Below are 27,182 nucleotides of genomic sequence, written 5' to 3' on the forward strand. Positions count from 1 at the left end.
CTGAGCTCCTTGAATTTCACAGACAACATGATAGCCCTGGGTTACGGTGAGCTCTCTGGGGGGTTAATGCTGCTTTCGAGCGGGGGGCCACCGCGCGCGTCGAGTGCCAGAGTGTAACTTTGTGCGTGCTGTGAAGAGATGAGAGGTCGCGGCGCTGCTCGGTCTCTGAAGGCCCTCAGAGAACAGGCCATTAAAGCGGGGTCAGGCACCGAGGTGGCAGCATCGCCGGACACCGTGTCCTCGTAATAACCAAACTGCGTACACCTCATCGACTCATTTGGTCGCATTCGGCCTTGAAGACTCGTCTTATTAAAAAGCTCTGCGGGGTTCTGGTGTGGAGCTGTGATGGTCCATGTTAGAATACGTCTCAGAACAATACCAAAAAATCTATATATTTTGTACAGCGTTTCTTTTCAAATGCTACTTTATAACTGTAAACTGCATTTATTTTACTTAAATTTAACACAAAACGTATGTTTATCTGGGGAGAGGGAAGCCTCTTTGTTTAGGCTGTTGCTCCTGCTGAAGAAAAGATAATGGCAGGACGGATGTTTGGAAGTGTTTGGTTTAATTTAGTCTATCCTCATGTAAAATTCAGTACAGAAATCACCTAATTAGTAAATAGAGTGCACCGGGGTGTAGGGTAATGTCAGTAAAACAAATTCACCTCTTTGCACCTTTTACTGTTTTGTTTTTTATTTTGCTTTTTTTTTCTTGCTTTTACAAAATCAGTCATGAAAAACTTATTTTTTTTGTCAAAAAAGCCAAGACCAAACAAACCCCCTCTTTTATTCTCAAAGTGAAAACTTATTTCTACAAAATAACGACGATGAAGTAAAAGTATTTACTGTAAAGTAAGTGGCTGCATAAATATTCACACCCTTCAGGTCAGTCAACACTGCACAGGTCTCCATCAGGTCCGCACAACTGGATGATGCAGGTTTCCATTCTTCTTTGCAAAACCATTCAAGCTCTGTCAGGTTGGCTGTAAACAGTGCTTCCAGTTCAATTCTCTATGAGATTGAGGCCTGGGCTTTGACTGGGCCACTCCAGAACATCCATCTCGTTGTCCTCAAACCGTTTCTTTGTAGCGTTAGCTGGATGCTTCGGGTCTTGCTGAAACATAAATGTCCTTTGACCATCTGTTGCAGGTGGAAACATCTGTTCTCCAGGATTTTACCTCCGACCTTTACAAGCCTTCCGGACTCTGCTGACCAGAAGCATCCCAACAGCACAATGCAACAACCGCCATGCTGCAGCATCTTGTCTGATGGCCAAAAATCTCACGTTTTGGTTTCATCAGACCAAAGACCGTTTTCTTCCACGTGCCTTTTGACAAACTCTTTCTTCAACGTCTTTCTCATTGCCACTCGCCCGTAAAACCTTGATTGGTAAAGAACCAGAGGAACGGTTGTTTGTCTGCAGAGTGTCTCTCCCAGCGTAGCCATGGCAACCTGGTGTCCTCTCTCACCCGTCTCCTTTTATCACGGTCGCTCAGGTTGTGAGGACGTCCCGATCTCTTCAGGATTCACACATACTTCATATTCTGTCCGTTTCTTGCTGATGGTTTTAGCTGAGCTGCAGGAACACTCAGCGGCGTAGAGAATTTTTTTGTATCCATCCCCTGACTTAAACTTTTCAATAACATTTTCTCTGTTCTGCTTGGATTGTTCCTTCATCTTGGAAGCCAGGAATACTGTACAGGGATACGGGGATTATAGTTTGTACTATAATCCTTGGAGACGAACTCACTGCATTACGGTGATCTCCATTCCACTCAATGTGAGGCTACTTGCACCAACTGGCTGGACCTCTGTTCACTTAACTCAGTCTCTTTAAAGGGAGTAAACGTTTGCGCAATCACATTTTTATTTATGAGTCTCTTTTGCAGAAATCCGTTTTTACTTTGACATTAAAGATTTTATTATTGTTTTCTTGTAAAAGCAAACATCCACGGGAGTGAGTGCTTCCTATAGGAACCGTAGCTGCTCTGTGAAATCCTCAGAGGTTTGTTGGAGAACAAAAAGCGTCATGAAGACCAAGGAACACGGCAGGAAGTTGGGGAGGATTTCAAAACAGGGTTAGGTTATAAAACAACACCTCGAGCTTGGAGCGTCTCACGGAGCGCTACCTAATCCATCATCCGAGTGTTGGGACAGTATGACACAAGTACAAACTTTACAAGACATTGCTGTCCATTTAAGGGAAACACTTAAAACAGAAAAAGCAGCCAAGAGGCCTACTGTAACTTCTGAGGAGATGCAGCTCTGCTTGAACAAAGTAAAATACGGCTGTGGCATTATCAGCTCCGGCAGCAGAAACTGCTGACTGGACACCTACTGGTGCCGCGCTGCGCAAATTTAGGATTTATGGAAGAATCGAAAGAAAGGAAGCCATCGTTGAAAGGCGATAAGTCAGACGCGGTTTTTAACAAATCATAAAAAAGACAAAGTAGACATGGAAGAAGTTACAGTGATCAGTTGAGATTGAAATGTTGGCGAAACGGTGAAAACATGGTGGTTGCAGCAGAATGCTGTGGAAATATTATCTATGGGACAATGAATGAAGCTAAACACAGGTAGGAAAACCTATCAGAGGAATATTTAAAACCAAATTCAATCTTAAAATGAGACTGAAACGAGCTACAACGGGATAGTTCAGATCGAAGCACATTCACATGTTACAACGGACCCAAAACTCACATCCAACTGGTGATCTTTGGAAAGACTCGAAGCTTACAGTATGTTATGTGCGCAGAGTCCCTCCCTCCAAAACTAACAGAGCTTGAGCTACTTTGGAAAGAAGGATTTTAGTCTCTAGACGTGCAAAGCTAGCTGGGAGAGAGACGTCACAATTAGATCAACGCAGCGTTGCTTGCACAAATTTTATGTGATTAAGCAACTCTGTGTAGTTCTATTACATAAACCCTCCTGGACCCACAAAAAACTTACAATAGGGCTTAAAGTCGAAGAAAGTCCAGTGGTTATGCAAACTTTATGAGTCCACCAGAGGACGTGAAAGGAGGTAAAGTTTGGAATTGTGAAAAACCGAAAGGAAAAAAAAATAAGAAAAAGAAAAGTACCTCCCGTCGTGCCGAGTCTGTTCCGGTTTCTGTGTGTGCTGCCTTTCAGTGAGTCTTTAGTGTGGCCCTGTGGCTAAAACAGATAACGTCCATCCCTCACTGTCTGCCTCCTGTCCTTTCTCCATCCAGCCGTTCAGCGCCCGCTGAAGGCTGCGAGTCTGATGTGGGACACAGGAGGCTGCACAGGCAGCCTCTGCGCACCTTAGGGTCAACGCTAGTTCATCTCTGAAAGGCCAGAGATAAACCCGGGGAAACAAACACACGCTTGCAAACACACATGTGGAAAGACATGAACTAAAATTAAAAAAAAAACAGAAACATGCTGAATGCTAGATTTTTTTTTTTTTTGAGGCCACTGCAGCAGCCTGGGACTATTGTGTCTGCTTTAACGCGCAGCAGAAAGTGGATTAATAAAGCAGGAGAGTAAAAAGACGCATGCAGAACCCCTCTTCTTCTTTTTGTGTAGTGCTTTTTAAAACGGCTTCACGCTCCTTGCTGGATCCCCTTCTTTGATCTTCACCAGACAATATCTAGGGGCGATGCCCAGGAAGAGCTCTGAGTTCTTATCAGAGGGCAGATTTCCCCTGAGACGAGAAGAAAATGAGAGCTCCTGCTCTCCAGGAGGTCGGCCTGCGCGGGCCCGGCGGCTGTCTCGACCTGGATAAGTGTAAATGGTCCTTGTTTGTGTTTGCGTGGGTGGAGGTCTTTGTTCGCTGAATACAAAGTGTCTGGATTCTGATTCGGCTGTGCACAGCTGCTGTAACGATTGATCGAGCTGCTTGATTTATTTATATACCTGGAATTTTGATCGGCTTCAGGAAACACTGACATCTGCTTAGTCAGAGAGTCGTCTTGTTGTCATGATCCTGGGCTGTGCAGGGTTCTTCTTCAGATTTTGTGTTTGTGTGCTTTTGATTTACATTTGTGTTTCTAATCGTTGCTTAGCTGTTCTTGCCATGTTTAGTTTCATTATTATTCCTATGAGTTTGTTTCTCTGAGTTGAGTTTCCTCGTTTATTCTCGTGTTCTGCTTTTTGTGCTTTTGAGTTTTGTTCTCTTTGGTGTTATTTATTTATTTTTTTATCTATAGTTTCCTTGAGTCCCGGTTCTTCTCCAGTGTTTATTCACTGCCTCGCTCCTCGCCTCCTTTCACAGTTGTTTTCTTTCTCCTGATTTTCTTCTGATTAGTGCGTCTGGCTCCACTGTCACTTCCCCACACCTGGCCTCAGTATTTAAGCTCCTTGATTTCGTTTTTATTATTGTTCTCCAATGTGTCCTTTCTGTTTTGGTTTCTCCCTGAGTTGTTTTATTGTAAGCGTCTTAATTATTTTATTAAAGCATACTTCTTGGCGCAGTCTGTATCTGCTTTGGAGTTTTCTTCCAACCACAATCATGCTTATTTTACAGAATAGAAACGTTATAATAAAGAATATTGATTCAAGAATCATGTTGTTGACACTCAAACTGAAGTATTATAATAGTTATTTATAACCAGTTTACCTATTAGGAATTGCATTTGTCTATGTATTGATTCCACACAAAGGTTTTATGTAAAATTTAGGCTTTAAGTTTGTTTCCTTACTTTAGAGGGGCGGTGTTATGTCAAATCAACTTTTTTGAGCTTGACATCACCTCATCAAAACCAAACCTGGAATGTTTTCTTGATTCTTTCATGCTTGTTTGAGAAATCCTTTAATCTCCCATGGCGACCACAGGAGGTTGCCGTGGTAACTCAAAACCATGTTGAAAACATGGTTCAAAATGCCTGGGTCAACCCAGCTCCACCTGTGAGATGCGGCTCCTCATCTGAGCTCCACTTTCCAAGTTTCCTCCCCACTCAGCTCCTTCAGACTAGCTAACTGCAATTAGCAAACACCTGTTGGAACTGTTCATCTGCTGGACTCATTATCTGAGCAACATCCCAATGAAATGCTGGTAAAGAAAAAACGTTGCTGAAGGGTCAAGAGAGCAGCGATGTGATGACTTCCTAAAAGTAGAGTCTTAGAAAGAAGTTTTTAAAATGACATAGGCCCAATCTAAAGGCATAAAACTACATGGTAAAATTTCCTTTAAGTCATATTTTATATATATAATTTTTTTTAACAAATGAAGTTAACACAGTTACCTGATTGTGCTATAAAATGTCAATATGTGCCTGGGAAACGCATAACGACGTCCCTTTACTGGAAAACGTTGGGAGAGGAAAGGAAAGGAACAATCAAGGCCAAGTTAGCCACCATTGGTTCATTAACATTCACCATCTCTGTTCCTCCGAAATAAATCAGATTCCTCAGTTTGCTCCAAAATCATACTGTCGAGCCCTCTTCTGTCCTTGGTGCTGCTTATGGAGAAATTCTTGACACAGAGGCATTGAAGGACTGCCGGGATAAACAAACCGGTGGAAAATTTCAAGGAGATCTGGCAGAACTTGATCAGTCTGGGTCCGACTCATCGCCAGGGCGTTCATAAAAAAATGTGTTTGTGACGTTATACGACCCGGGACCAAGACGAAGGTGCAATTCTTTAAACCCAAAACGTTTTGAAGAAGAGCTAGTTCTAAAATGTAGACATGGAGTGGCAAATTCCAAGAATTACATTAATGTAATTAATTAGAATTATAATGTAATGTATAATGTAGTTATACATTACATTGTATAATTAAGAATTATACAATAAGACAATTTATTTAAAAAAAAAAAAGAGAAAAAAAAACATCGACAGGCATCTAAAAACGGTTTAAAGATATGTCAAAAAGTCACATTTAAAAAATGTCCTCAACGCCGCAGTGAGAAGACAGCGACGTCTTGTCTGGACTGACAAAAGGAAGAGCTCAAGTCCATTCATAACAGTCCCAAGATTTGTTATGCCTCCTAACACACACAGTGTGAGGCCCAGCCAGATATATTGAATATCCATAACTGCATCCGTCCACGACGACAGGACAGCCTCTCCAGAAACATAACGAATGTTCAGCCAAAAACGGAAATCCATGCGCACTTCAAACATTCTTAATCTCAGCCGACGCAACGTCAATACATTTCAATATGGATTCATCAAACGCGAATGAAGGATAATGGAAGCGCACTTGACAACATAAGACTTTATCCTTGTTTTTTTTTTTTTTTTTTCTACACCACCCTCATCCTTATTAAGGTCACAGCATCACTTATAATTCTGTTAGTGTGAGCCTCTGTGTCAGGTTTGTAAATACTTGACAAATCGTTAATCTTGTGGCTCAGATTGAGCTGATAGGACTGTGAGGGCTGCAGTGGAAATATGAAATCATTAGATTATCAGAGTATCTAAGAACGTGACGATGGGCAGAGAAAAAGAGACAGAGAGAGAGAGAGAGAGAGAGAGAGAGAGAGAGGCAGAGAGGGGAGAGAGTGAATATTAAATCCAGCCAGAAACAGTTAAGCAGCGAAGACTTTGTCAAAAGCCTGATAGGAAAGAGCCAATAATGTCTGAATTATGTTATAGAAGGACACTATTCTATTGACTATGAATGTGATTACATTTTATGGCTTAGAACTAATAGCACACTTTCAAATGAAACTTATTTGACTATAAAGTCCCAAATGCAAAAAATGTATCGCTGGAAAAAAAAAAAAACGTCATCCAATATATAGAGGCGATGCAGGAATGATGGTTCGTAATCGCGTCTCTCGTTGAGGAGGAAGTTCTTTTCTGGCCTGCAAATATTGGCTGAACAATCTGAACCACAGAGGAAAAGAAAATAATGAATTTGGTTTAAGTCGTATTTTCATTAAGAGCAAACACACACACACACACACCTACACACACACACACACACACACACACACACACACACACACAAAAGTACTGTAATTACACTACAGCCATGACAAGCTTCTCTCTTTGATATTCGCGTCTGGACAATGATTAATTTAAATTGTCACAGAATCTAATTTTATTCTTCCTTTCCTTTAAATGAGGTGTGATCTAATTATGGCCCTAATGCATAACTTATTAAAACTTCTTCTCGTGGCGTGGCAGCCTGCCAATCTCGGCCCTTACTCATAACACCAGAACTCAGCTGTGCCGCCCGAGCCCCTCATTAAACATGCAAACATATTCTCTTGCACCTTTGCTGCCTCCCCTTCTCCAAAGCAGCCTCCAAGAAGAAGAAGAGGAAGAGGAAGAAGGATCTTGAAAATAATTTTTTGGGGGGATAAATTATTTCTCATGCGGCCTCAATTCCGTTTGATGGGACGGCATTCCTTCAGCGCGTCTCAGAAACTCCACTTTCGGAATATTTAAAACCAAATGCAGGTGTCATGAATAATCTATCAGCCGCGGCGGTGGGAGAAACAACTGAAATCCTCTGGAAAACTGGAGATTTGTTACGACTTTGATGGCGCGCTAAAAAGCCCAGTAAAAATACCTCGAATTACTGAGGGGCTCGATCTGCCGAAAGTTGTGCTGCAAGTTACAGGCGAGGAAGAGGGGTTTTAACTCTCCCAATTATCGCTTGGACCTTACTGAGCCAAGCAAAAATCCCAGGTAATGGAGATAAATCATTTATATATTTAATATTATCTATATTTATTTATTTTTGTCAATGAATCTGCTGGGGTTTGTAACAATACAAGTATGTTTAATTAAGTAAGTGAAGCTCAGAATCCTTATAAATACCTGTTTATACTCATACAGCCGACTCGGGAGCGAAATCACTGCACATTTGTTTTCTAAATCACGACACGTAGAAAATGTGTTTTTAATTTGTTCCCCTTCTCACAGGCTGAGGAAAAGCAATGTTTGGCTTTTCAGAAAACAGGAGTGGCTGCATTGTTTATTTATCTTGTTTTTTTTTTTTTAAATTAAACTTAATTTTATTTTCTATTTTTTATCCACCTGTGATGTTTTTTGTGAAGCTCTTTGGTCGGCTCAGGCTGTTGTAAAAGTGCTAAATGAATAAATAAACTTTGATTTGACTTGACTTGACGTAAAGCTCAGAAAAGCTTATTTTACATGTCGCCGCCCCTTTAATATGTGCTTCATGTTCTCTGATCTGCTGGGCTGGATCTGATCCGATTCACTCAAATCAACATGACCTCTTTTGGAATATTTCAAAAACTTTAGTTTCCTGAAGCAAACGCTTGTATTTCAAAAGGTCTACTTCAATATTCTGGAAGAGAGAACAGAAATAGCAAAATGGTCAATGCTCACTTCCCACCAGCATACAATCAGACATTGTATCAAATCCATTAGTCCATTAGTCATCGTCCTACTCTCCACCTTTTTGAAAAAAAAAAAACTATAAAATTTTATGGTCCTGCTGCTGATTGACTTTCCTTCAATACAAGAAGCCTCTTTGGTCGGATTAAAGGAACACCTTTAATCAAGCGAGAATCTGCGGCTCTTCTCCTCTGCGACACAAAAGCTGTATTTGCTGCGTTCTGTTACCTGGTCTCTAGGGGGATGTTGCTGTTGAGCACCCAGCTGTTGTGAAGCTGCGCCTGGTCTGTTGCCGAGCTGTTGTCTGCCCCCTGGCCGCCCTGGCCGGTCTGACACCGCGTCGGCATGGTCTTCCTCTGCAGGCTGACTTGAGTGTAAGGAGCCGGGCGGGCGCAAGTGCAGGCGTGGGGCGGCGGCGGCGGAGGGGGAAGCGGACGAAACGTAAACTGGCCACCTGGACTGCTGGGCAGCTCTGCTAGCAGACAGCGAGTGGCAGAAAGGAGGAAGGAGCGGAGGGGGGGGACAGGGGAGAAATAAACACAGGTTTATTAGGAGCACCGTATCATAAATTACAAATAAAAGCAGAATGTTAGTTGACAGTTTATTGTTATTACGCTGATTGAAGGACATAAATCAGCTTAAAACTGTCCCTGTCCGGTGCTTTCCCCAACCTACCTGCTTTGATACACTTCCAGCCACCCTATAAATAGACTTTTGGCCGGCTGCAGCATTGAGCAGTCTTTAAAGAGCTAACAGCTCTGGCTTAATCCGCAGCCGCCAGCCCAAACTACCCATGTGATGTTTATTATGAGATCTCGGCGGAATGAGCTAGCCAGCTGTAACAGCCTCACACTGGTAACCTGAGGGTCTGGCGAGAGCTCACACGGTCCATCATTTATCATTCTCTTTCTCCATAACTCTCCCTCCCCGCAACTTGTTCCCACCCGCTGCTTCTCTCTCTTTCTCTCTCAAAAAGAAAACGAACAGCGGACTAATTACGGCCTCGGCCAAATGGGATGCAAGTGCGTTTGGCTGAGTTTGGAGTATGTGACTGCCGCTGAAGCTAATGCGCCTGGACGAACAACCGTGCAGGTTTCCAGCCAGGAATTTACATCCACACACATCTCGGCACGAGTGGCGTTTTAAGTTTGTACGTTTCGTGCTTTATTTGAACCACTCTTTTTCAGGAAGGATTGAATGGTGATGTAGGAAAGAAGACGCTTTAAAATAAAATAAAATAAAATAAGAGTTATGCAAATTTTACATACAGACTCAAATGTATACATACCTCAAATGATTTGGGTAAATATTTCTCAGTAAGAGGCAGATGAACCACACACGCTTTGTATGATCTTCTGGCGTTATGATTTAATATAATAATATAACTGTTTTAAGTAGCAGAGTTCAATTAAACAAGTTTTTAAGCGTATAGTCCAAACATTTTGGACTATAGATTGAGGTCAGGACATACATTAGTTCATATAAAGTCTGTTTTATACCTTACATTTCAAGCTTTGAGATATAAATGTTAGAAAACCCAACTGCGTTCAAATGCCAGTCCTACGGCACACTCTGCCAACACCATTGAAAATTTGTCCTGACTTTCCGGAACAATGATGAAGACTGGAGTCCATCATAACACTGAAGTCGTCCTCCACAGTAAAGTGGGTTTGAAAATAAAATTTATTGACAAACAAAGAGGAAGCCAATGTTCGAAAATCGATACCTGAAATATATATATAAAAAAATGCTTAAAACTTGGACTAATTTGATTTCCAACAAACAATGCCTCCGAACACTGGAAGACTGGCTTTGGACAGGTTGACATGAAGGTTCTTGAATGGTCCTCATCACCAAAATGCTCCAGAAAATGTTCAGACTATACTAAAAAAAAAAAAGAAAAAGCTGTACCTGTGCCAGATAACCAACGCATTTAAATTAACTCTTCCAATTCTGCCGAGAAGAGTGTTTAAATTTCAAGCCAGAGTTACGCCGGAAGCTTGTTGAAGGCTTAAAAAAAAAAAAAGAGCGAGAGAGACATTATAAATTAGGACGTTAGCTTTCCGTGCTTAAGGTGACAGCTTGTACCATTTGTCTGTGGTATGACTGTGAGCAAGGCAAACCCCTCATCCCAGAAGACCCACTCTGTTCAGCTATATTGACAGTGAATAAAACATTAAACTTACATGGCGAAGCCAGACACACTCTTAGCCCTTAAATGTATTTGCTGCCAAAATGTCAGCAATAATTCAGTGCTTTCAAATGTGGCCTACCTGGGAGATTACTGCCGTCTTCCCAGTTCAAGCGTAGGTCTTTACAAAGACAAACTCCAAACGGCACATTTTGCGGAGTGGGAAAAAAAAAACAAAAAAAACAAACAACAACAAAAAAAAAAAAATCTTTGTTCGACCGCCAGCACAAATTGTACATAAATCTGCAGCTCAGTCACCGTTATGTTTAAAACTGACGCCATGTCTTTCCCCGACATCGCGGACAGAAAATTGAACAGAAGGCTTTACAGTCAACATTTTTACAATAAAAAATCTGTGGACTCCGATTCCGAGCCGTCCATCGACTCGCCACAACAGGTTTTATGACCATCAGATGCTAAAAGATCCTATTTGGAAGACACGCGCGCGAAGCAGCCGCAGATATGCGAGAGTGCAAGACAGAAACAGTTCTATAAATGCTCTATAAACGTTTCCTCCAAATATTCCCACAGTGCAATCTGTCCGGCTCAAATGCCATCTTAAAAGCTGTAACAGTAGCAGTTCGAGGTAACATTTACTCTCTGGTGTGTGAACGCGCACAATATATGAACGTGGCAACACACTTTCCGAGCCATCAACGAGCTTCTGGCAAGATTCTGGCTTGATATTTGAGCATTTTCTTTTGGAATAAATAAATAAACAAATAAATAAATAAATAAATGGGAGGAATTTATTTAAATTGTGTGGTTTTCTGCCCAGGGGCCCCAGCCTGTGGGCAAACAAAACCAAAAAAAAAACAAAACACTTTTTCCACACACAGTACACGCATTTTCAAAGGGTTGAGTTCGGGGGCCGTTCGGGAAACTTCAACTTAGCCTGCTGTGGGTACTCTGAAACCAGTTGTTTCGGACTGTGGTGATGTTGGAGCGTCCAGTTAAACCAGTTCTCTGAACTGGAACCTGGGGGAACTCCAGCACAACTATTCAAGTTTTAAATCAACGCAGACTTTGAGATGCGGGTAAAGAAATTTGCCCTTCGATGACGTTGTGAAACTCTTCAAATTCACCTGAACAGCTAAACAGTTTAAACTTGAACACACATTAAACTGGTTTTGACTGGATAAAACAAGCTACTTTTGAGCTTCTGAAGCGTGAAAATACAGAGTTTGCCTAAGCACTTTGAATTGCCTTGTTGCTTAAAAATGTGCTGTATAAATAAAATGACCTTACCTTAAAAGTAAAGTCCTTAAAAAGCAAGCGACCAATAAACTCTACCATCTTCTGCTAAGAACAATGTTCAGTTATCCAGTGAGAGAGAAAGAGTTGCTGCAAATCTTTCTCTAAGCCGAATATTTAAAGGGATTTCTGCATCCCTTTAAATAAGCCTACGACTATTTTATCTTGTGTGGATTAAGGGAAAATCCTCATTCAATTCAAACCTGCACAACAAATTTCTGCTTTTGAAATTCATTAAAATATATCTTTTTGGTACAGTTGTTCTGTTCTTTGAAATAAAAAAACAAGTTTAAATGCGTCATCCAAACCTTGATGACCATAAATGGTTCACTTTTTATTTCTTTTGCTTTTAAAGATAAATATTTTTTTTAAATTTGTCTTCCCACACGGTTGAATTGTCTTTGTTGCAATTTTTTTTTAAACTGCGAGTTATCCTCCGCCGTTAGAAACGCAGAGATTATTTGTTCATCGATCACGACACGCCATCCCTCACATCGCATATTTATTTCATGATTTCCCTGACAAATGCAGAGAGGCTCAACCAGACGCTGCGCCTTTCCGCTGCTCTTGTTTGCCGTGTCGATGCGCGTTTAATGAAAAACAATGAATTCTCACAACGCGTTACCATGTTTCGGATGAATAACGACCCCGCTTCACCGTCTTTGAACGTTTCTTTCTGAATGCGTACGCGAACCCGCTTAAATCTTTAAAGCGCTGCTTTTCTTTTGTCGTGCGTTATATTTAGTCAACTTCTGTTTTTTTTTTTTTTGTTGTCTGTTGCAATCATGTTCATTCACTTGGCGATTTCAGCAGAATTACAAGGTTTGGTACAATGAAAAAAAAAAAAAAAAGAGGGGTTCAAAGGAAATGCATTTGTGTCGTTCGACTAGCGCCGTTGTTTAGTCTAAGCTAATGGATGTGGAAAATTGAAGTTATTTTTACTTCGACCGCCGCAGAGTATTGGAAATTACACGTTGAGGGACAAAGCGGCTAAACATTTTTGGAGCACTACTGCGCACTGTGCCACTGGAATCCACAAGGAGCTTTAAAGTGGTGCTTCGGTTTTTAGCAGTCTATCTGATTCATCAGTAACAGGAAGTCCTTTGAGTCTCACCAGAAACCCTTGTGCCTTCACGGCTTCCGAGGTAGATGTTTTTAGCTGTTTTCTTTTTCTTTTTTTTCCTCCCCCAAAGAAAGAAAAAGGGAGGGGGAAAAAAAAGAAGAAAAGAAAATCACATGCTGTGCACACATGGAGCTGTGAGTTGGAGCCGGCAGCCTCCTCTCACTTTGCGTTTGAGGTGCTGAATCAGTTTTAGTCTTCAAAGGAAGATAATTTGGTGTCTTATTAGGTTTTATTAGGTATTTATCAATAGTCAGCCTGTTGCCCACAGCAAAGAGCGCAAACTTCCCTGATTTGGAGAAGACGGACAGGAAGATTAACGGCGTCCCGCAGTGAACGGGGTCAGCCGCCAAACATTTAGATAAAACATAAAGTAGTTTTTGTGTTATTTCTAAAAAAAAAAAGATTTTTTTTTTTTTAATAATTGAACTTTTGTTTGACCTTGATACATTTAAAACCAGATAAATACACAAGTGGTGTAAAAAAAAAAAAAGGTATAATTTTTATTTTGTTTTTACTGTCTGACAGTAGATCTGATTAAGCTTTTCTTGTTTAAGACAGTCGGAATCACTCAATTGTTTTTCTATGAAATGCCATAATTGTGAGAGATTTGTAGTAGAGATTGAAAAAAAAAACAATCTTTTTTTCTTTATTTTTTAAAAGCTATTTAGCACCATGCGTAAACATCTGACTTTGTAGAAAGTAAAAAGAAAATTCTGTCTCTCGTTATTCCAGCATTTAGCAAATAAAAATTGCTTTAGTAAAACTAACTGACCTAAAGCCAAAAGAATCTGGTATCCTAATAGGTAAATGTGTCTCTTTTTTTTACGGCGTGTATGTAAATATCTGACCTCAGCTGTAACATAATCCAAACAAGACTGAAGACTTGTGCAGACCTCGCTGCCGTCTCGGAGGGCGCCGGGGTTTCTGGGCTATCTTGTGTTTTTAACACATCGGTTTAGGGGAAATGTGTCAAAACATCAAAGTAACACGAAAGCAAACACCACATAGTGAAGTGTACTTACTGGCTCTCGTGAGAATCAGTGTTTCTCTCAAAGGTTCGGGCCGGCTTTTAAAAGTTGATGGAATGGCTCCTGTTTTTCGTTTGGAAAGTGGTGTCTGTTCGGTCCGGCGCTGAACGCACGGGAGAAAAATGATACAATTTTCCTGGCACTTTCTTTTATTTTTAAGTGTTTGACCAACTGCCTCATCACACTGAATTATAAGAGAAAATGACATCAAAATCTGTAGACCGTCTCTTCTGCGGTGTGTCAAGCATATAGGCTGGTTGCTGGGAGACCAGAGGTTGTCCAGACAATAGATAAACTCTTGTGGTGCAGGTCGAGCTCACGTTTGGATGCCTGGAGACGTTTTTGCAACATGCATGGGCTGAAATCCCCAAGGAATCCACAGCAATAAGAGCTCACCCTTTTCTCAGTCTGCCATGCTTCACTGGCAATGCAAGTTGTTTTAAATTTTACATAATGACTTCATCTTGGAACATATTTGCCTAGTGAACGCCTGAAAGTCCCCACTTAACAAAATGAGCAGCTTGTGGAGCTTTACGGGTGACACACACAGGAATGTCCACAAACGGAAACATCGTTGTAATGGGTTACACCGATAAAATATCACATTTCTAACATTTTCTGATGCACATATATCCCTTGAAGATATCTTAGGAAGCAGGAATTCAAAACAACATGAACCAGCTGAAGTATTTTTTTTCCTGTTGAACAATTTATTTTAGATTTTATCACACTGGTATTTCACATGATAGGCCAACGCAAAGTAGCGGATGAGTATGAAATGGAAGGAAAACAATAAATGGTTTCAACAGAAAAATCAGAAAAGAGCCATCTTTAGCTGCAATTACAGTTTTTAGGTCTTTTTATGTCTCTATTATCTTAGAATTTCCTAGAAACTGATTTTTCTTCTCCAGTCTTTGCAAAAGAGCTCAGCTTTATCCAAACTGGATGGATAACATCTAAAGATTTGTATTTAAGACTAAAATTCACAATCAAATCAGAATCTGAACTTTGACTGGGCAATCCTTAGACATACTTTGACGTAAACATCCCAGTGTAGCTCTGGCAATCGCTTTAGAGTCATTTTCCTGCTGAATAGTAAACCTTTCCACTTTAGCTTTTTACCAGCATTTTGCATGTAGACAAAATATGTGAGGTTTCTTCCAATCAGAGAACACGGTGGATTCAACAGTAACCGCAGCAGATAATTAAATATTCTGACGTTGTTTCAGAACTCAACACTAGTTGGTAACTTCTGAGTTTCATCAACAGAAAACGGATCTGGATGAAAACTTTCCAAAAACCATGCATCTTATTCCTTTCACATTGTGTTGGTGCTCCTGTGTCACTTTAAAACCCTTATAATACCCGTGTGAAAACGAACTTTGCGATCCATCGTAAACCACGAGTTGGCAAATTCTTAACTACGCTGTTGGTAATTACTTTGGAAGTTCTCAAGACACGAAGTCACTGCGACTTCTTCCGCTCTGGGGGTCTTATCTAGGGAGAAGGGTAACGAGTAGAGCACAGACAGGAGAGGTGGAGGCCGGAGGGAGAATGTAATCTGTGAGAGTGGAGTGACACGGGGCCATCGGCTGCCAGCTGGTGCTTTACAGGGCTTAGCTGAGGCAGCTTTGGGCCTTCTCTCCTAAAAGGTCCACACATCGTTCTTCTAAAACAGGGGTGTCAAACTCATTTTTGTTTTGGGTCAAATCAGGATCGTGAATGCTTTTAAAGGGCCAGAATGTATTGATAAAACCTGTTCACCAAACTGTTAAACATTAAATAATATTATTGAACATATTTTCAGTCCCTCTAGGATTTCGTGATTCTTTTTGTGATTTTTTTGCAATAAAAATCAAAGCGTTTGTGGCACTAATTTGGAAATATTTGCGTTATTTGCGCTTATTCATGACGGTAAATGCGACGTTTTATTACTCACTGCGTAGATCATGGACTATAATCTGACATCAATTAAGGCCGAGGCAGCTGTTTAGTACAAGTAAAGTTTTTGACCATTTTTGACTCCGAATTATGCAATAATGCAAAAATGTGCAGGGATTTGTTGGTTTTGCCTGAATTTCAACTATATTCCTCAATAAACTGGGACTGATTGATATAATTTGGCAGTAAGCAGATAAAAAAAAACTCCATTAATTTGACTGATAATATTTGAGCACATTTAGTGTTTAGTGTAGAATCTGGAGGGCCATATGAAAAGCTATGGCGGGCCGGATTTGGCCCATGGACCTTGAATTTTGACACATGTTTTAAAACTAAACCCCCTGAAAGAAAAAAAGCCAAACAAAAACAACATTTTACAAAGTTGAGCTGAGATGTTTTCCTCAACTCATTAGCTCATGATTATATAAGTGATATATGAATGAATTTAGTTCCAGAGGGAATTTACTAGGAAATCCAGAAGGTAATATGTATTTGGACTAGATTTATTTTATTTTTTTTAAAGTATGCAGGGTTTCCCCCAGAAAACCTGCTAAGCTTGGTGGCCGGGCTCTGGGCCAGTCATTTATCCAGCGGCCCTTTGTGTTTTGAGTTAAAAAATGTTTAAAGTTGACAGGAAATTTGAAAATATCACTTGATAATCATGTGTTAATACCTGAACACCAACTATAAAGTGTTTAAAAAAATGCAAACATTTTAAAAAGACTTAAATAAATAAGCAATGCTAAGCCTGGTGGGGGCACAAGTAAAGCCTGGTGGCCCGCCAGGCTTATAAAACACTAGGGGAAACCCTGTGTAGGTGAGTGGGACCTAAAATAGCATGTTAATGAGGTATTTATGATACTTTAATCAAAATCCTATTAACCAAATGGAAGCCTGTTGAAGTAACATGAGCATGTAATGGCTGATGACTTTAGCTGTCATCTACGATTGTCTTCAGCAGGGATTTTAACAAGTGGGTTTAAAACTGTGCAAAATGATTAATGTGTTCAAAGTCCTCATGTTCATGAAGGCTCGTAATGCAGTGTCACTTTTGGATGCGATAAGGTGGAAAAACACTCTGTCTGACCCGCACTGCTTTATTATGATGGGCAGAGCTGAATTAATAACAACAAAAAAAAGCTGCTGTTATAAACACTCAAATTATATCAATGGAAATTCAGCAGCACAAACTGAATTGACCATATAAAGGCGTTCTCTAATTATTTGTTGTCACACTTATCTCTAATTCAAACTTTATATTAAAAAAGTTAGTATTCATAGAAAAAATATATATGTAAAAAATAAAATTGATTTTTGCGAGGGAAAGCAGTGCAACATCTGCTGGGGCTTTTTTTCAATCAAAAATCTTTTCGCTGCTCTGTTTACTCAGCCTGCGAGTGTGAAATCCATTTGCTACGATGTTTGCTACATGAACGCTGATATAACTTATTTAAATATTGACCTTTTTCTGTGAGCAGGGCAAATGGGGAGAAGGAAAAAAAATATCATAATTAATATGGGAGATCACTTTTTGATAAAATACAATGCTCCTTCCTCTCAACTCAATTATCATTATTATGCACGGGCGGTAAAAAGTCATTTTCATAAGTACGAGCCAGCTTCCGCCTAGTTTCAGTCTGCAAGGTTCCTCATTTCACCTGTAGTTTTTAACACTTTTAATTACGTGTCAGACGCAGCACGGTGTGGAAAGTAATGGTTCCCGTGTCCCTTCTTGTTAAGAAAAGACAAAAACGGACCGGAAATTTTTTCAGTCGTGAAAATCTCAGAGAGTTGTGGTTTGGATACCAGAAGGGCGCAGCTGATCACTCCTCTAACGGTGACGCTGTTCACAAAACAGATGTTGGCAAACTCAAAATAAAGAGCCTTCAGGTTCCCAAGGTTCCACGTCCAGAACGGCAACATGAAGCCCCTGATTGGCAGGATTATTTCAGAGCGACAAATTAATTTAGCTAGCAAAAATGAACATAAAAGGTACTTCTGAATGAATCTCAATCACTCAGAAAAATTTGACAGTATTTCAGTTTAGTCTGATTTTAATTCTAAATACCTGAGACTCAATTAGAAAATAGATCTTGATCTGTAAATGACAAAAGTCCGATGTTTCTCCATCTTAAAACAAACAAATTAAAACAAAGTAGAAATGATAATTAGCCAATCTAGAGTTGGCGTAAACGTAGCGGAAACATGGACACGAGCTGAAAGGGAAAACTCCATGAAAAGGAAAGAAGAAAGCAAAATAAATGCAACAAGGTAATAAAGTAATTACAAAAGTAAACAGTAAATAAGTCACAAACAACCACTAAGCACACACGTAAACTGTTGTTGCTTTTCGTCCCTACCTGCGTCTTGCACATGATTCGTTTTTTTGTTCTTGCTCGCAAACAGAAATTGCATGCTGTTTCGCCCATTCTGTTGTACATGAGTGTAAATGTCATAATTGTTTCAGGATCGTTTTCAGATTAGACAGAAAGGACATTAAAACATAAATAAATAAAAAAAAACTACCAGTAGAGCTGATTTAAGTTGCCAGAGGTGCCACACACTTAGCGTTTGCTTCGATCCAAAACAAGTTCTGATCTACATTTTGAATCTTCTTCAAGAAGTAAAGCGACCATATTGTAACAGAAAAGATTAATATTTGTCTCCTCTGACAGTAAAGCGTCGGTGAGTTTGTTGATGTGTCACCTGGGCAGCTGTGAGTCTCAGTCGGAACGTTCAAGGTACGGGTTTTTTTAGTTTTTTGGGGTTTTTTGGTGCGTTGGTTTCTTTCTGAAGCCGTGACATTGGGTCTCAAATTGTTCCCTGAACATCCTTGCCAATTTTCTCTTCTCTGAGGGTGACAAACCCAGTTCAGATGGTTGGTGCTTTGACAAAATGTGTTGCCGTGCCAACACAGTGATCCAAAGCACGCATCAAAAGTGGTTTTAGAATCAATAAAGCTAGGCAACATAAAGCTTTTGGGAAAAAATAAAAAAATAAAAACTCAGCCTCAATCATCATAAAAATGTATGGACTGCGCTTAAAGTCTAAAGTCTCTGCAAAGAAACCAATCAATTTAAATGAGCTGGCGATAAAAGTGGTCAAACATGCGGGCAGAATAATTGCAGGGATCCTGTTGATAGATGGCTGCAAAAACCCCTTCGGTTTCTCCGCAAGAGATAAAAACGCTAAAAGACATTCATCCAAATCTAAGCAGGGGTGCGTTTATGTATTTGAGCCTGTATGTTTCATTTTGATTGTGTGCGGATTAGAGAAAAATTAAAAGCAAATCCAAACTTAATTGGTTTTCAAAATGATTTTAAGTTTGCTCGTTGTACCATCAACATTTTTCCACTTATTTTCCACCATTCTGCTTTTCCTGTTGTTTGTTTTATGCTTCTTTATGACTCTACAAATATACCAGAGGCTCTTTGACTGCCATGGATCCCTGGTTTAAAATTATCGTGTAGACACGAGCAAGAAACGCATAATGTGGAGCATTTTTTAATAAAAAAAAAGGGGGAAAAAAACAAAAAACAGGGTTGCTACATTTGATGTAAAGCGTGCTGTAAAGGCGCGAGTCACAGTCATATTAAAAGACAAAATAATTCCACGGTTTCGCTTTTCTTCCTTAATTTCGGTGTTTACTCACCCGCCCGGCTTCTCATTGCTCCTCCTCTCCCTGTTACTACGCCCTGCAATCTGGCACAGAGCTAATTTCTCTCATTCCAAAGCGGCCCCTATAAAATCCACAGAGCCTAACCTTAACACTATCTAACCTGCCTGATGGAAAGAGGGGATCCGGCTGTTTTAGAGAACATTTAACACAACGGTTAGGCCATGATTTGCAAAAAAAAAAAAAAAACACACATCATCCACCCCACTCTAAAAATAAAAAGATTAATAATTTCCCCTAGGATACCTTTTCATCTATCTTGCCTCTTAATTGACTTGCATTAAAATTGCTAGAAAGTTTATTCCACTCCTGTGCTTCAGTGAAATAAATAATTAACCCTGTAAAAAGGTCAGAAAACCGAAATTAGAACAATTTTTTTTTTTTTTACAGGTAATGAGATGGGATTCAACCCTATGACCATCTGACTCCCGGTAATAATTTGTCTTTGTCTTAATCAGAGATAACACATTATCTCATCAGACTTCATAAGCTCCAGCATAACTCCCGTTATTGGTCGGTCGCCGACGGAGTCGGGATGAAGGATGGGATTATCGATGGTAACAACAGCGGACATGTGACAACTGGGACTAATATCGCTAATGATCAAGATGATGGCCGAGAAGATGATGTTCATGATAGAGACAGTGGCGGTGATGGAAGCGGCAAAGATAATGACGATAACATCAGTAATAACAGCGCTAACAATGATGTCGAAAGCGGCGGCGATGGCGGCAGAGGCGCTGATAATTACATTGATGAGAGAGGGCTCTAAGATGGCAATTAGAATAAAAACAGCCATTGATTCATCTCTGCAGACACTGGGATAAACGGAGGGATTTTCCATTTAACAAAGTGACACAATCATGTTGTCCAATTAAAGGCAGAAAATACAAATGAAGAAACTGAGGGCTGTATGAGTTTTTCCATACGGAACGAAGTCGATTCTCATGCAGAGTCTGGTAATTAGCAGCCATGCATCATCTGACTTTCTTTTTTTTTTTTTTTTTTTTTTACACACCACAGAGAAGACTTGTGGCGTGTTTTGCAAGCCGGCACGGATGTTGTGAGAGAATCCAAAACCCGTGTGCACATTCTCGTAATCACTTGCTTGTACCCTGATCTTCAAAAAAATAAAATAAAATAAAATGACTCGGGGACTACAACAATCGTGTTTAGGCTGCAGGTAATTCTTAAAGTAGCATTTCCCCAGAGACGGGAGAAACAAACTCTCTCCCGAGTCCCACCAGCTCCCTGGCTCAGAAGCGGGAAGCTCGCGATCACTCAAACTCTTCACTTCCGGGGCCCACGCTCACATTACATTCTTCACAGACGCGGCTTCGCCGTTTAAACGACGTGCTCAGCAGAGGAACGTATGGGAGTGATCTCCTCTCAGATGCCAGCAGCACAGCCAAACTTTTTTTTCTTATCTTAATGGATTTTCGTCTCTTTTTGGAGGGAGAGCGGAGGGGGCGTGGTGGGAAAGAAAGGAGGTCAGAGCAACGTTTGAACAAATGCAGCTGTTGAGTAGCGGCTAGCTGAGCTCAGCTCGTCTCGTCTCTGCCGAGAGCACAACGGTGTCCTAATCCTCCCTGACCTTGTCACCGTCCGGTCGTTCCTGCCACAGCCACGGAGGTGTGCCGGTGTGGGTAGGTGCTGCGTGTCGTGTGTTCCATACGAGCGCAATGCACAAGTATGGAAATGAGCATCCTGCAAAGCTCTGGAGCGTGCACGGCGGAGTCCAGGTCCCAGCCCTGGAGCGCCCTTTGAGTCGTTGGCCTTGGTAGGAATTTGCATCACCAGGAAGGAGGCGTGACAAGCTGTTTCGGGACTCGGGAGGTGACACGCCACAATGGCCATTACGGTGATTAGCGAGCACATTCATCTTTTTACAAGCCTCCCGCTCCTTCTGCCTAACTACGTCCTATATTTGAACACACACCTCATCTCCCTCGAGCCCAAAACAATCACAAGTGCACACAAACCTTGGAGGTGGAGCTGTAGCTGCCTACACATGCATGCATGCAATCTCTTTCCTCCGACTCTGACAGTACAACAGGAGCAGTTCTAGGGCTTGATAGCAAACAAAACAACGTGAAAAGATCCCTGGCAGGCCAAAGACAGACTGCTATCAAAGCTACAGGAATGCACCACCGGCAGCACATAGTTTTTTTTTTTTTCCCCGTCTTTACTCTGAGAGGGACTATGTGCAGTGTTGTAGCAGACCTGAGCGGGTGGTAATTAGAATGGGCTCTGAGGAGAGACAGGCAGTGGAATGAATGCAAATGAATTCACTAGCTCTGGCACTGGGCTCCACAATCCTCCCTTTTTCATATAGCGTGCCTTGCAGACATGAGGCTCCTGGCACAAACAGAGCAAGGGTACACAGCAAACATTGAGTGACACGACCGCGGACACGCACGTGCCAAACGCAGGGGTGTGCGCATGCGTGCAAATAAGAATGCAAAACCACGGGCCCGGGACAAACACGAAGCCCACACCGCATGAGTAGGCAGGCGCAGATACAAGCAGGCGCGCGCGGCACACGTTGTGCTAATCCCCGCGAATGCCACAGTGTTGCTTGTGAGCGGAGGAAGGCGGGGCGGTGGGGGGTTGAAAAACGTGCACGCCGAGCGCACATCCACGGCTTGTCCCGAAGCAGAATAAACAAACCTTTATTAATTGGTGTCGATTTGGAATAGAGTGATGATTCATCATGCAGAACTCCCCAGTAGACTATTGGAAACCCAATCATTTCTAATTCATATGACCTTGACTGAGGGCCAGAGTCAGACTGTAACTCCTTCCTTGAACATTCTCTGGCAAAGTCGTCGAACCGGCTTTACAACACGTTAAAAACTACAATGCGCCAAAGTCAGATCACTTCACTGATTACTCCATCTCAGCCAGCGGCACATCTTTATGAAGCACTCAGTTCTTCACACCGGTCATAAATCAGGGAAGTAGAAGCATCCCGTCTCCGCCATGTTACACAAGAGACGCAATTTCCATACCGTCCTTCTCTACCGTGAATAACTCCTGCTACCTCTCCCTCTAGCGCTGCTCTTGACTTAAAGAAGTTCTCTTGAACCTCTTCAGCTCACCTCCGGATCCCGAGTGGCTCACCATTTCAAACTTTGATCACCCAACTCCGAGGCTCCTCTCGTGGAGAAATAGGTCGTCTGTGAAGAGGTCTCGCTCTTTAGTAGCCGGTGCAGCAAATTAGTCTAATTAAAACATCTCCCTTCTTATCCTAACCGGGCGTCCAGGCACAACTGGAGCCTTATTATCGGGTAGATTATGCATGTAATGTCCCTACAGAGGCTTTAGTGTGGAAAGCATTAGGAGAGGTGAACATACATAAAGTATGGACTCTGTGCACATAAGGACAGGGCTATGCGAATATGGAAAAAAAGAGGGATTTAGAGAGAGAATAATGGGCTGCTTAGTAGTCTGAGTGCAAAGTGCGATAGTGGAGATGGAGGGGGGAGAAGGAAGGAGGGGATTGGGATGCAAAGGAAGGTAGAGAAGAAGTACCACCTGCAGACTTAACAGGTGGCCATCGTGTGGTCAATGAGGTGAGATCAACCAAATGCCCTGGGTCAGCATTAACACAGACCAGTGACAAGTCGGCACTTGCCCTCTATTGCAGCAACACATTGCCGTTCCACTCCACCAAGCGCTCCTATCACACCAGACGTGGCGCACAGGCACGCATGTTTTTATTCGCTGCCACCACCCTTCATTTCTCTCTTTCTTTCCCTCTCTCTATCTCTATTAAGTCCACGCAGAACGACGTAGATACCCACGCACGTGCGCGCGCACGCACACACACACAGAAGGAGAATCTTAACAAATGTGGGAACAGATGCCCCACATCAGTGGTGCAGTTGCCCTATGCTCCGACGTACGCCTCCAGAGAGACAGAGGAATACAGTTAACGCCTAACAGAGACCGCAGTCTTCTTCTGTCTCAGCACATGCCCACTGTCCGCACACAATGCTCACATAGACATTTTTTTTTCTCTCTTTATTGTTTGGTCGGGTCCCTGTATCCGCATCAAATCTGGAAGACGCAACTGAGACCCTGTGAGGGGAGTAAGCACTTTCTCCTGCTGTCTGTTGCATCCCCCGGCTTTAGCCAGTAGCACTTCTTACCATTACTTCCTTACTATTTTTTAGGGAACATATTTCCCTTTCACTGAAACTCCCATTTTCCTGCACTACCCACTTATTGAATTTCAAGTAGTCACTTTGGAAGGTGAAGAGGAAAACAAGATATTTACTGACCCTTTTGTGCTCGTATTTTCAATTGAAGCGTAAAAAATAAAAAAACTCTGAAATTTTTACCTGCAAGTGCAAAGGGATTTCTGCTCCTTTGAAAGGAGAGTTTTACGCATCGAGCACAAGGAAAATACAGTGGATATATATGTGTATATATATATATATATATATATATATATATATATATATATATATATATATATATATATATATATATATATATATATAAAACTGCATATATAAGAACTGTATACGCAGGTCTATTATCAGCTCGCTTTAAATCTCACAGGATGTGTCCCGAGACACCCGGTCCATAAGATGAGGCAACAAACGATACTGGGGGTTTTTGGGACCAAGAAAGCATAAACAAATGGGGTTTTGTTTAAGTCGCAATTGTTTTTGCTTCAACAAATCTCATGTCGTGGTAAAAAAAACCAAAAAACTTTCCAATTAGTACAGGACACTTCTGTCATGGTTTGCTGATCAGAATTAGACAATTTTCAGCTTGAAAATCAGTGACAGGTCAGCGATCCTTTTCTGGCTAGCAAACCCACCAACCAATCAGGCATTTAGTGATCTACCAGGTAACAATGACAACTTTCTTCAGTGTGCAGAAGACTCAAAACGGGCTGTTTTTAGTGTTGCTGTAGTATTTAAAGAAGAATGGAAACTATTCTTGTATGACATGTAGAGACATTTCAAGACCTGCAGTGTGTTTAGACTGGCAGTGCTTGAGAGAGAGCAAGACATAGGTGGCGGTAATGCTATGTAACATTGTTTAAAATGAAGAAGAAGAAGAAGAAGAAGAAGAAGAGAGCATGAATGTTCTCAGACTTTGGGGGAATCTCACAGTGAGGAACCCATTATAATGGAGAAACAGACAACTCTGTGTTTGTTTGCACTTTTAATGTGTTTATTTTGTATTGTAGAGTCAAATGTTCCAGTCACTAGTCTAAGATGGTAAATCCAGTTAAAAATGTTTTTCTTGAAATATTAGTAAAGTAACCTTTTTCATCTCTCAGGGATATAACTTTACCTGCCTTTAATTAAGAAATTATTGCACAGAGAGGAAGACTAAAAGATAGGTATTTACTTAGATATCGTCACACCTCTAACATGTATTGCAAGTCAAGGATACTCGAAATGAAATTCTAAATAATTTGTATTCTACAAACATCTGGTTGTCTCAACAAATTGAAAAGTAACTAAGGTTAAGTCTTTCTCTCGAGAATCTAAAACTATTTTCACTGCCTTCTCATGAAGAATGCTGCAAGGTGAGATAGATAAAAGAGAAATGGCCAGACAAAAGTATTTTGGACTACAATTTAGCTTTTGATCTGATCATTGGTTGGCCAGCTGTGTCGCTCTTACGGCTCACAAGAGACCGTGGAAAAAGGATACACAGTTTGGTCTAGGATTTGTGGTTGGCTTAAAGTATTAAACCCACAGATATCGATCCATCGTCCCATTTGAATCTGATCTCCATTTTGAAAAACGCCCGGATATTGCGCTTTAACCAAAATCACACATCTAAAGATCGGTCAGCATAAACGAGCCACTGCGTAGAAAAGACATCCGCATGACCGCTGCTCCCACAGTTTCACTCTGAAAATATCCTCACAAAACGTGGCACACAAACACCTTGCTCTGCAAGCCTGCGAAGAACATGCAGACCTGTCACAGCGTGTTATGCAAATGCAACTTGAAACTATGCCTGGCAATATAAAAATGAACAGATAGGTCAATACGCTGCCAGAGGGAGGCAGCTAGGTGTGCACTTAGACATTGCTAGGTAGGAGGATGTTTAGATAGCCATTAGCTAACAACACTTCAAAACTATTCAGATGCCACTTACATGACGCACACTTCCAGACACTTACAGCTATTAGCGGCCATTATCTTGTATAATCATGTGGAATAGTGTGCAAGCGAGCCTCATCAGCAGAAGAAACGGTGACCACAGAGAGAATTAAAATCCATCAAGGATGATGACAACTCAGCAGCATTAGAGCACAGTCTAATGCACAATGAGTAAACATGGATTTCCGTCACATGCTGTCACCAGTCTAGGGCCAAAATAAAAAATTCAACCAAACAATATCTTACTTGAGAGTAGCAACTCGTTTTAGACCAACTTCTCCTTGAAGTGGGGATGGTGCCTGTCTCTAGTTATCATCGAGTGAGAGGTGGGGTACCCCCGGGGCATATCACCAGGGCAACACACGAAAAACAAACAACCGCCTCTAAGAACAATTTCCTAACCCCTAACCCAATTAACCTAAAGTGCACGCTTTCAGACTGTGGACGGACGCTAACATACTTGAAGAGAACCTGTGGATGCAGAGGGTGAACATAAAAACGATCCCAGGCCAGGACTGGAAACCAGGACTGTGTTGTTTGCAAGGCAGCAATGCTACCAAGTGTCCGCCTGACCACTATGAGTAAACTGAAAGGGGGTCGTGATCCAAAGCACGTGGTCAAATCAATAAAGAAACGGTTCACCAGACACAAAATCATCCCTCCTTCCACGGCTACTGCAGTCTTAAATCCTTTTAGAAGACCTGTGGGTTAAGTTGCAGTCAAGCGATCATAAGACAGGACCCAGGACTCTGGAGGATCTACAGATTGTGCAAAGACAAGTGATGAAATACCTCTTTCTGTGTGCTCCACTGTTCTGAAATTAAACAGGACGGCGCTAAGCGTTAATATCTGCAAATACCATAAGTACCAACTAATTGACTTATGGTGATTTTGTAAAAAAAAAAAAAAAAAACTTTTTAATATTAAATTCTTCCTTTGCTTAATAGATACACTCAAATTAAAGCAGGGGTTTGTATTCAATTAAATCTATCATTTAACTCGGCTCCAAATTAACACAAAAACAACATTATTGTCAAAAAAAGAAGAGAAACGATTGTTGCTTGTGGAGTTGTTTTCAAAAGTCAGCGCGAGTAAAACTGTCAGGAGGAGGAGAGGAGAGCAGCAGCGGTGTCACTCCAGCAGTTATGACCCGACTCATGGTCAGAACAAAATGTTCCGCGGAAGATGGCACCATTTACCAAAAACTGCAAAGTTACAAAATGGAAAAGTGATGAAATCAACAGAACCTGCAGCGACAGCACGGAAATATCCAGAGAAAGTCTCATCGGTCTGACGGTCCTCGGGATTCTGAGATGCAGATGTGGATCAAAATGATACAATAATGTGTGAGAGATTTGCTGAGCAGCACATCAAATCTGTTCGGCCACCTGAGGTTTAAACCGGGAGTGGCTTCGGAGCAGAACTGGAGCTTACGCTGTATGCAAAGCTTAAACTTGAATAAATAATTCTTTAGTTGCCTTTGCTAAAACGTTAATCAATCATCAATCAATCAAATTTTATTTGTATAGCACATTTCAGCAGCAAGGCA

General features: G+C 41.2%; 1 protein-coding gene across 1 annotated transcript in view; it reads right to left on the reverse strand.

Annotated features, from left to right (window-relative positions):
- The window catches only part of tenm1 (teneurin transmembrane protein 1), a 332,218-nt gene that overhangs the window by 211,399 nt on the left and 93,637 nt on the right, over nucleotides 1–27,182 (reverse strand). The window contains exon 4 of the mRNA XM_015052017.1: nucleotides 8,509–8,752. Within this exon, the coding sequence (XP_014907503.1) occupies nucleotides 8,509–8,752 (244 nt within the window). The remainder of the gene's footprint in view (nucleotides 1–8,508; nucleotides 8,753–27,182) is intronic.

The sequence above is a fragment of the Poecilia latipinna genome, unplaced genomic scaffold (genome assembly GCF_001443285.1).
Source record: "Poecilia latipinna isolate Pla-1442-1.1 unplaced genomic scaffold, P_latipinna-1.0 Scaffold1081, whole genome shotgun sequence".
NCBI classification, from domain to species: Eukaryota; Metazoa; Chordata; class Actinopteri; order Cyprinodontiformes; family Poeciliidae; genus Poecilia; species Poecilia latipinna.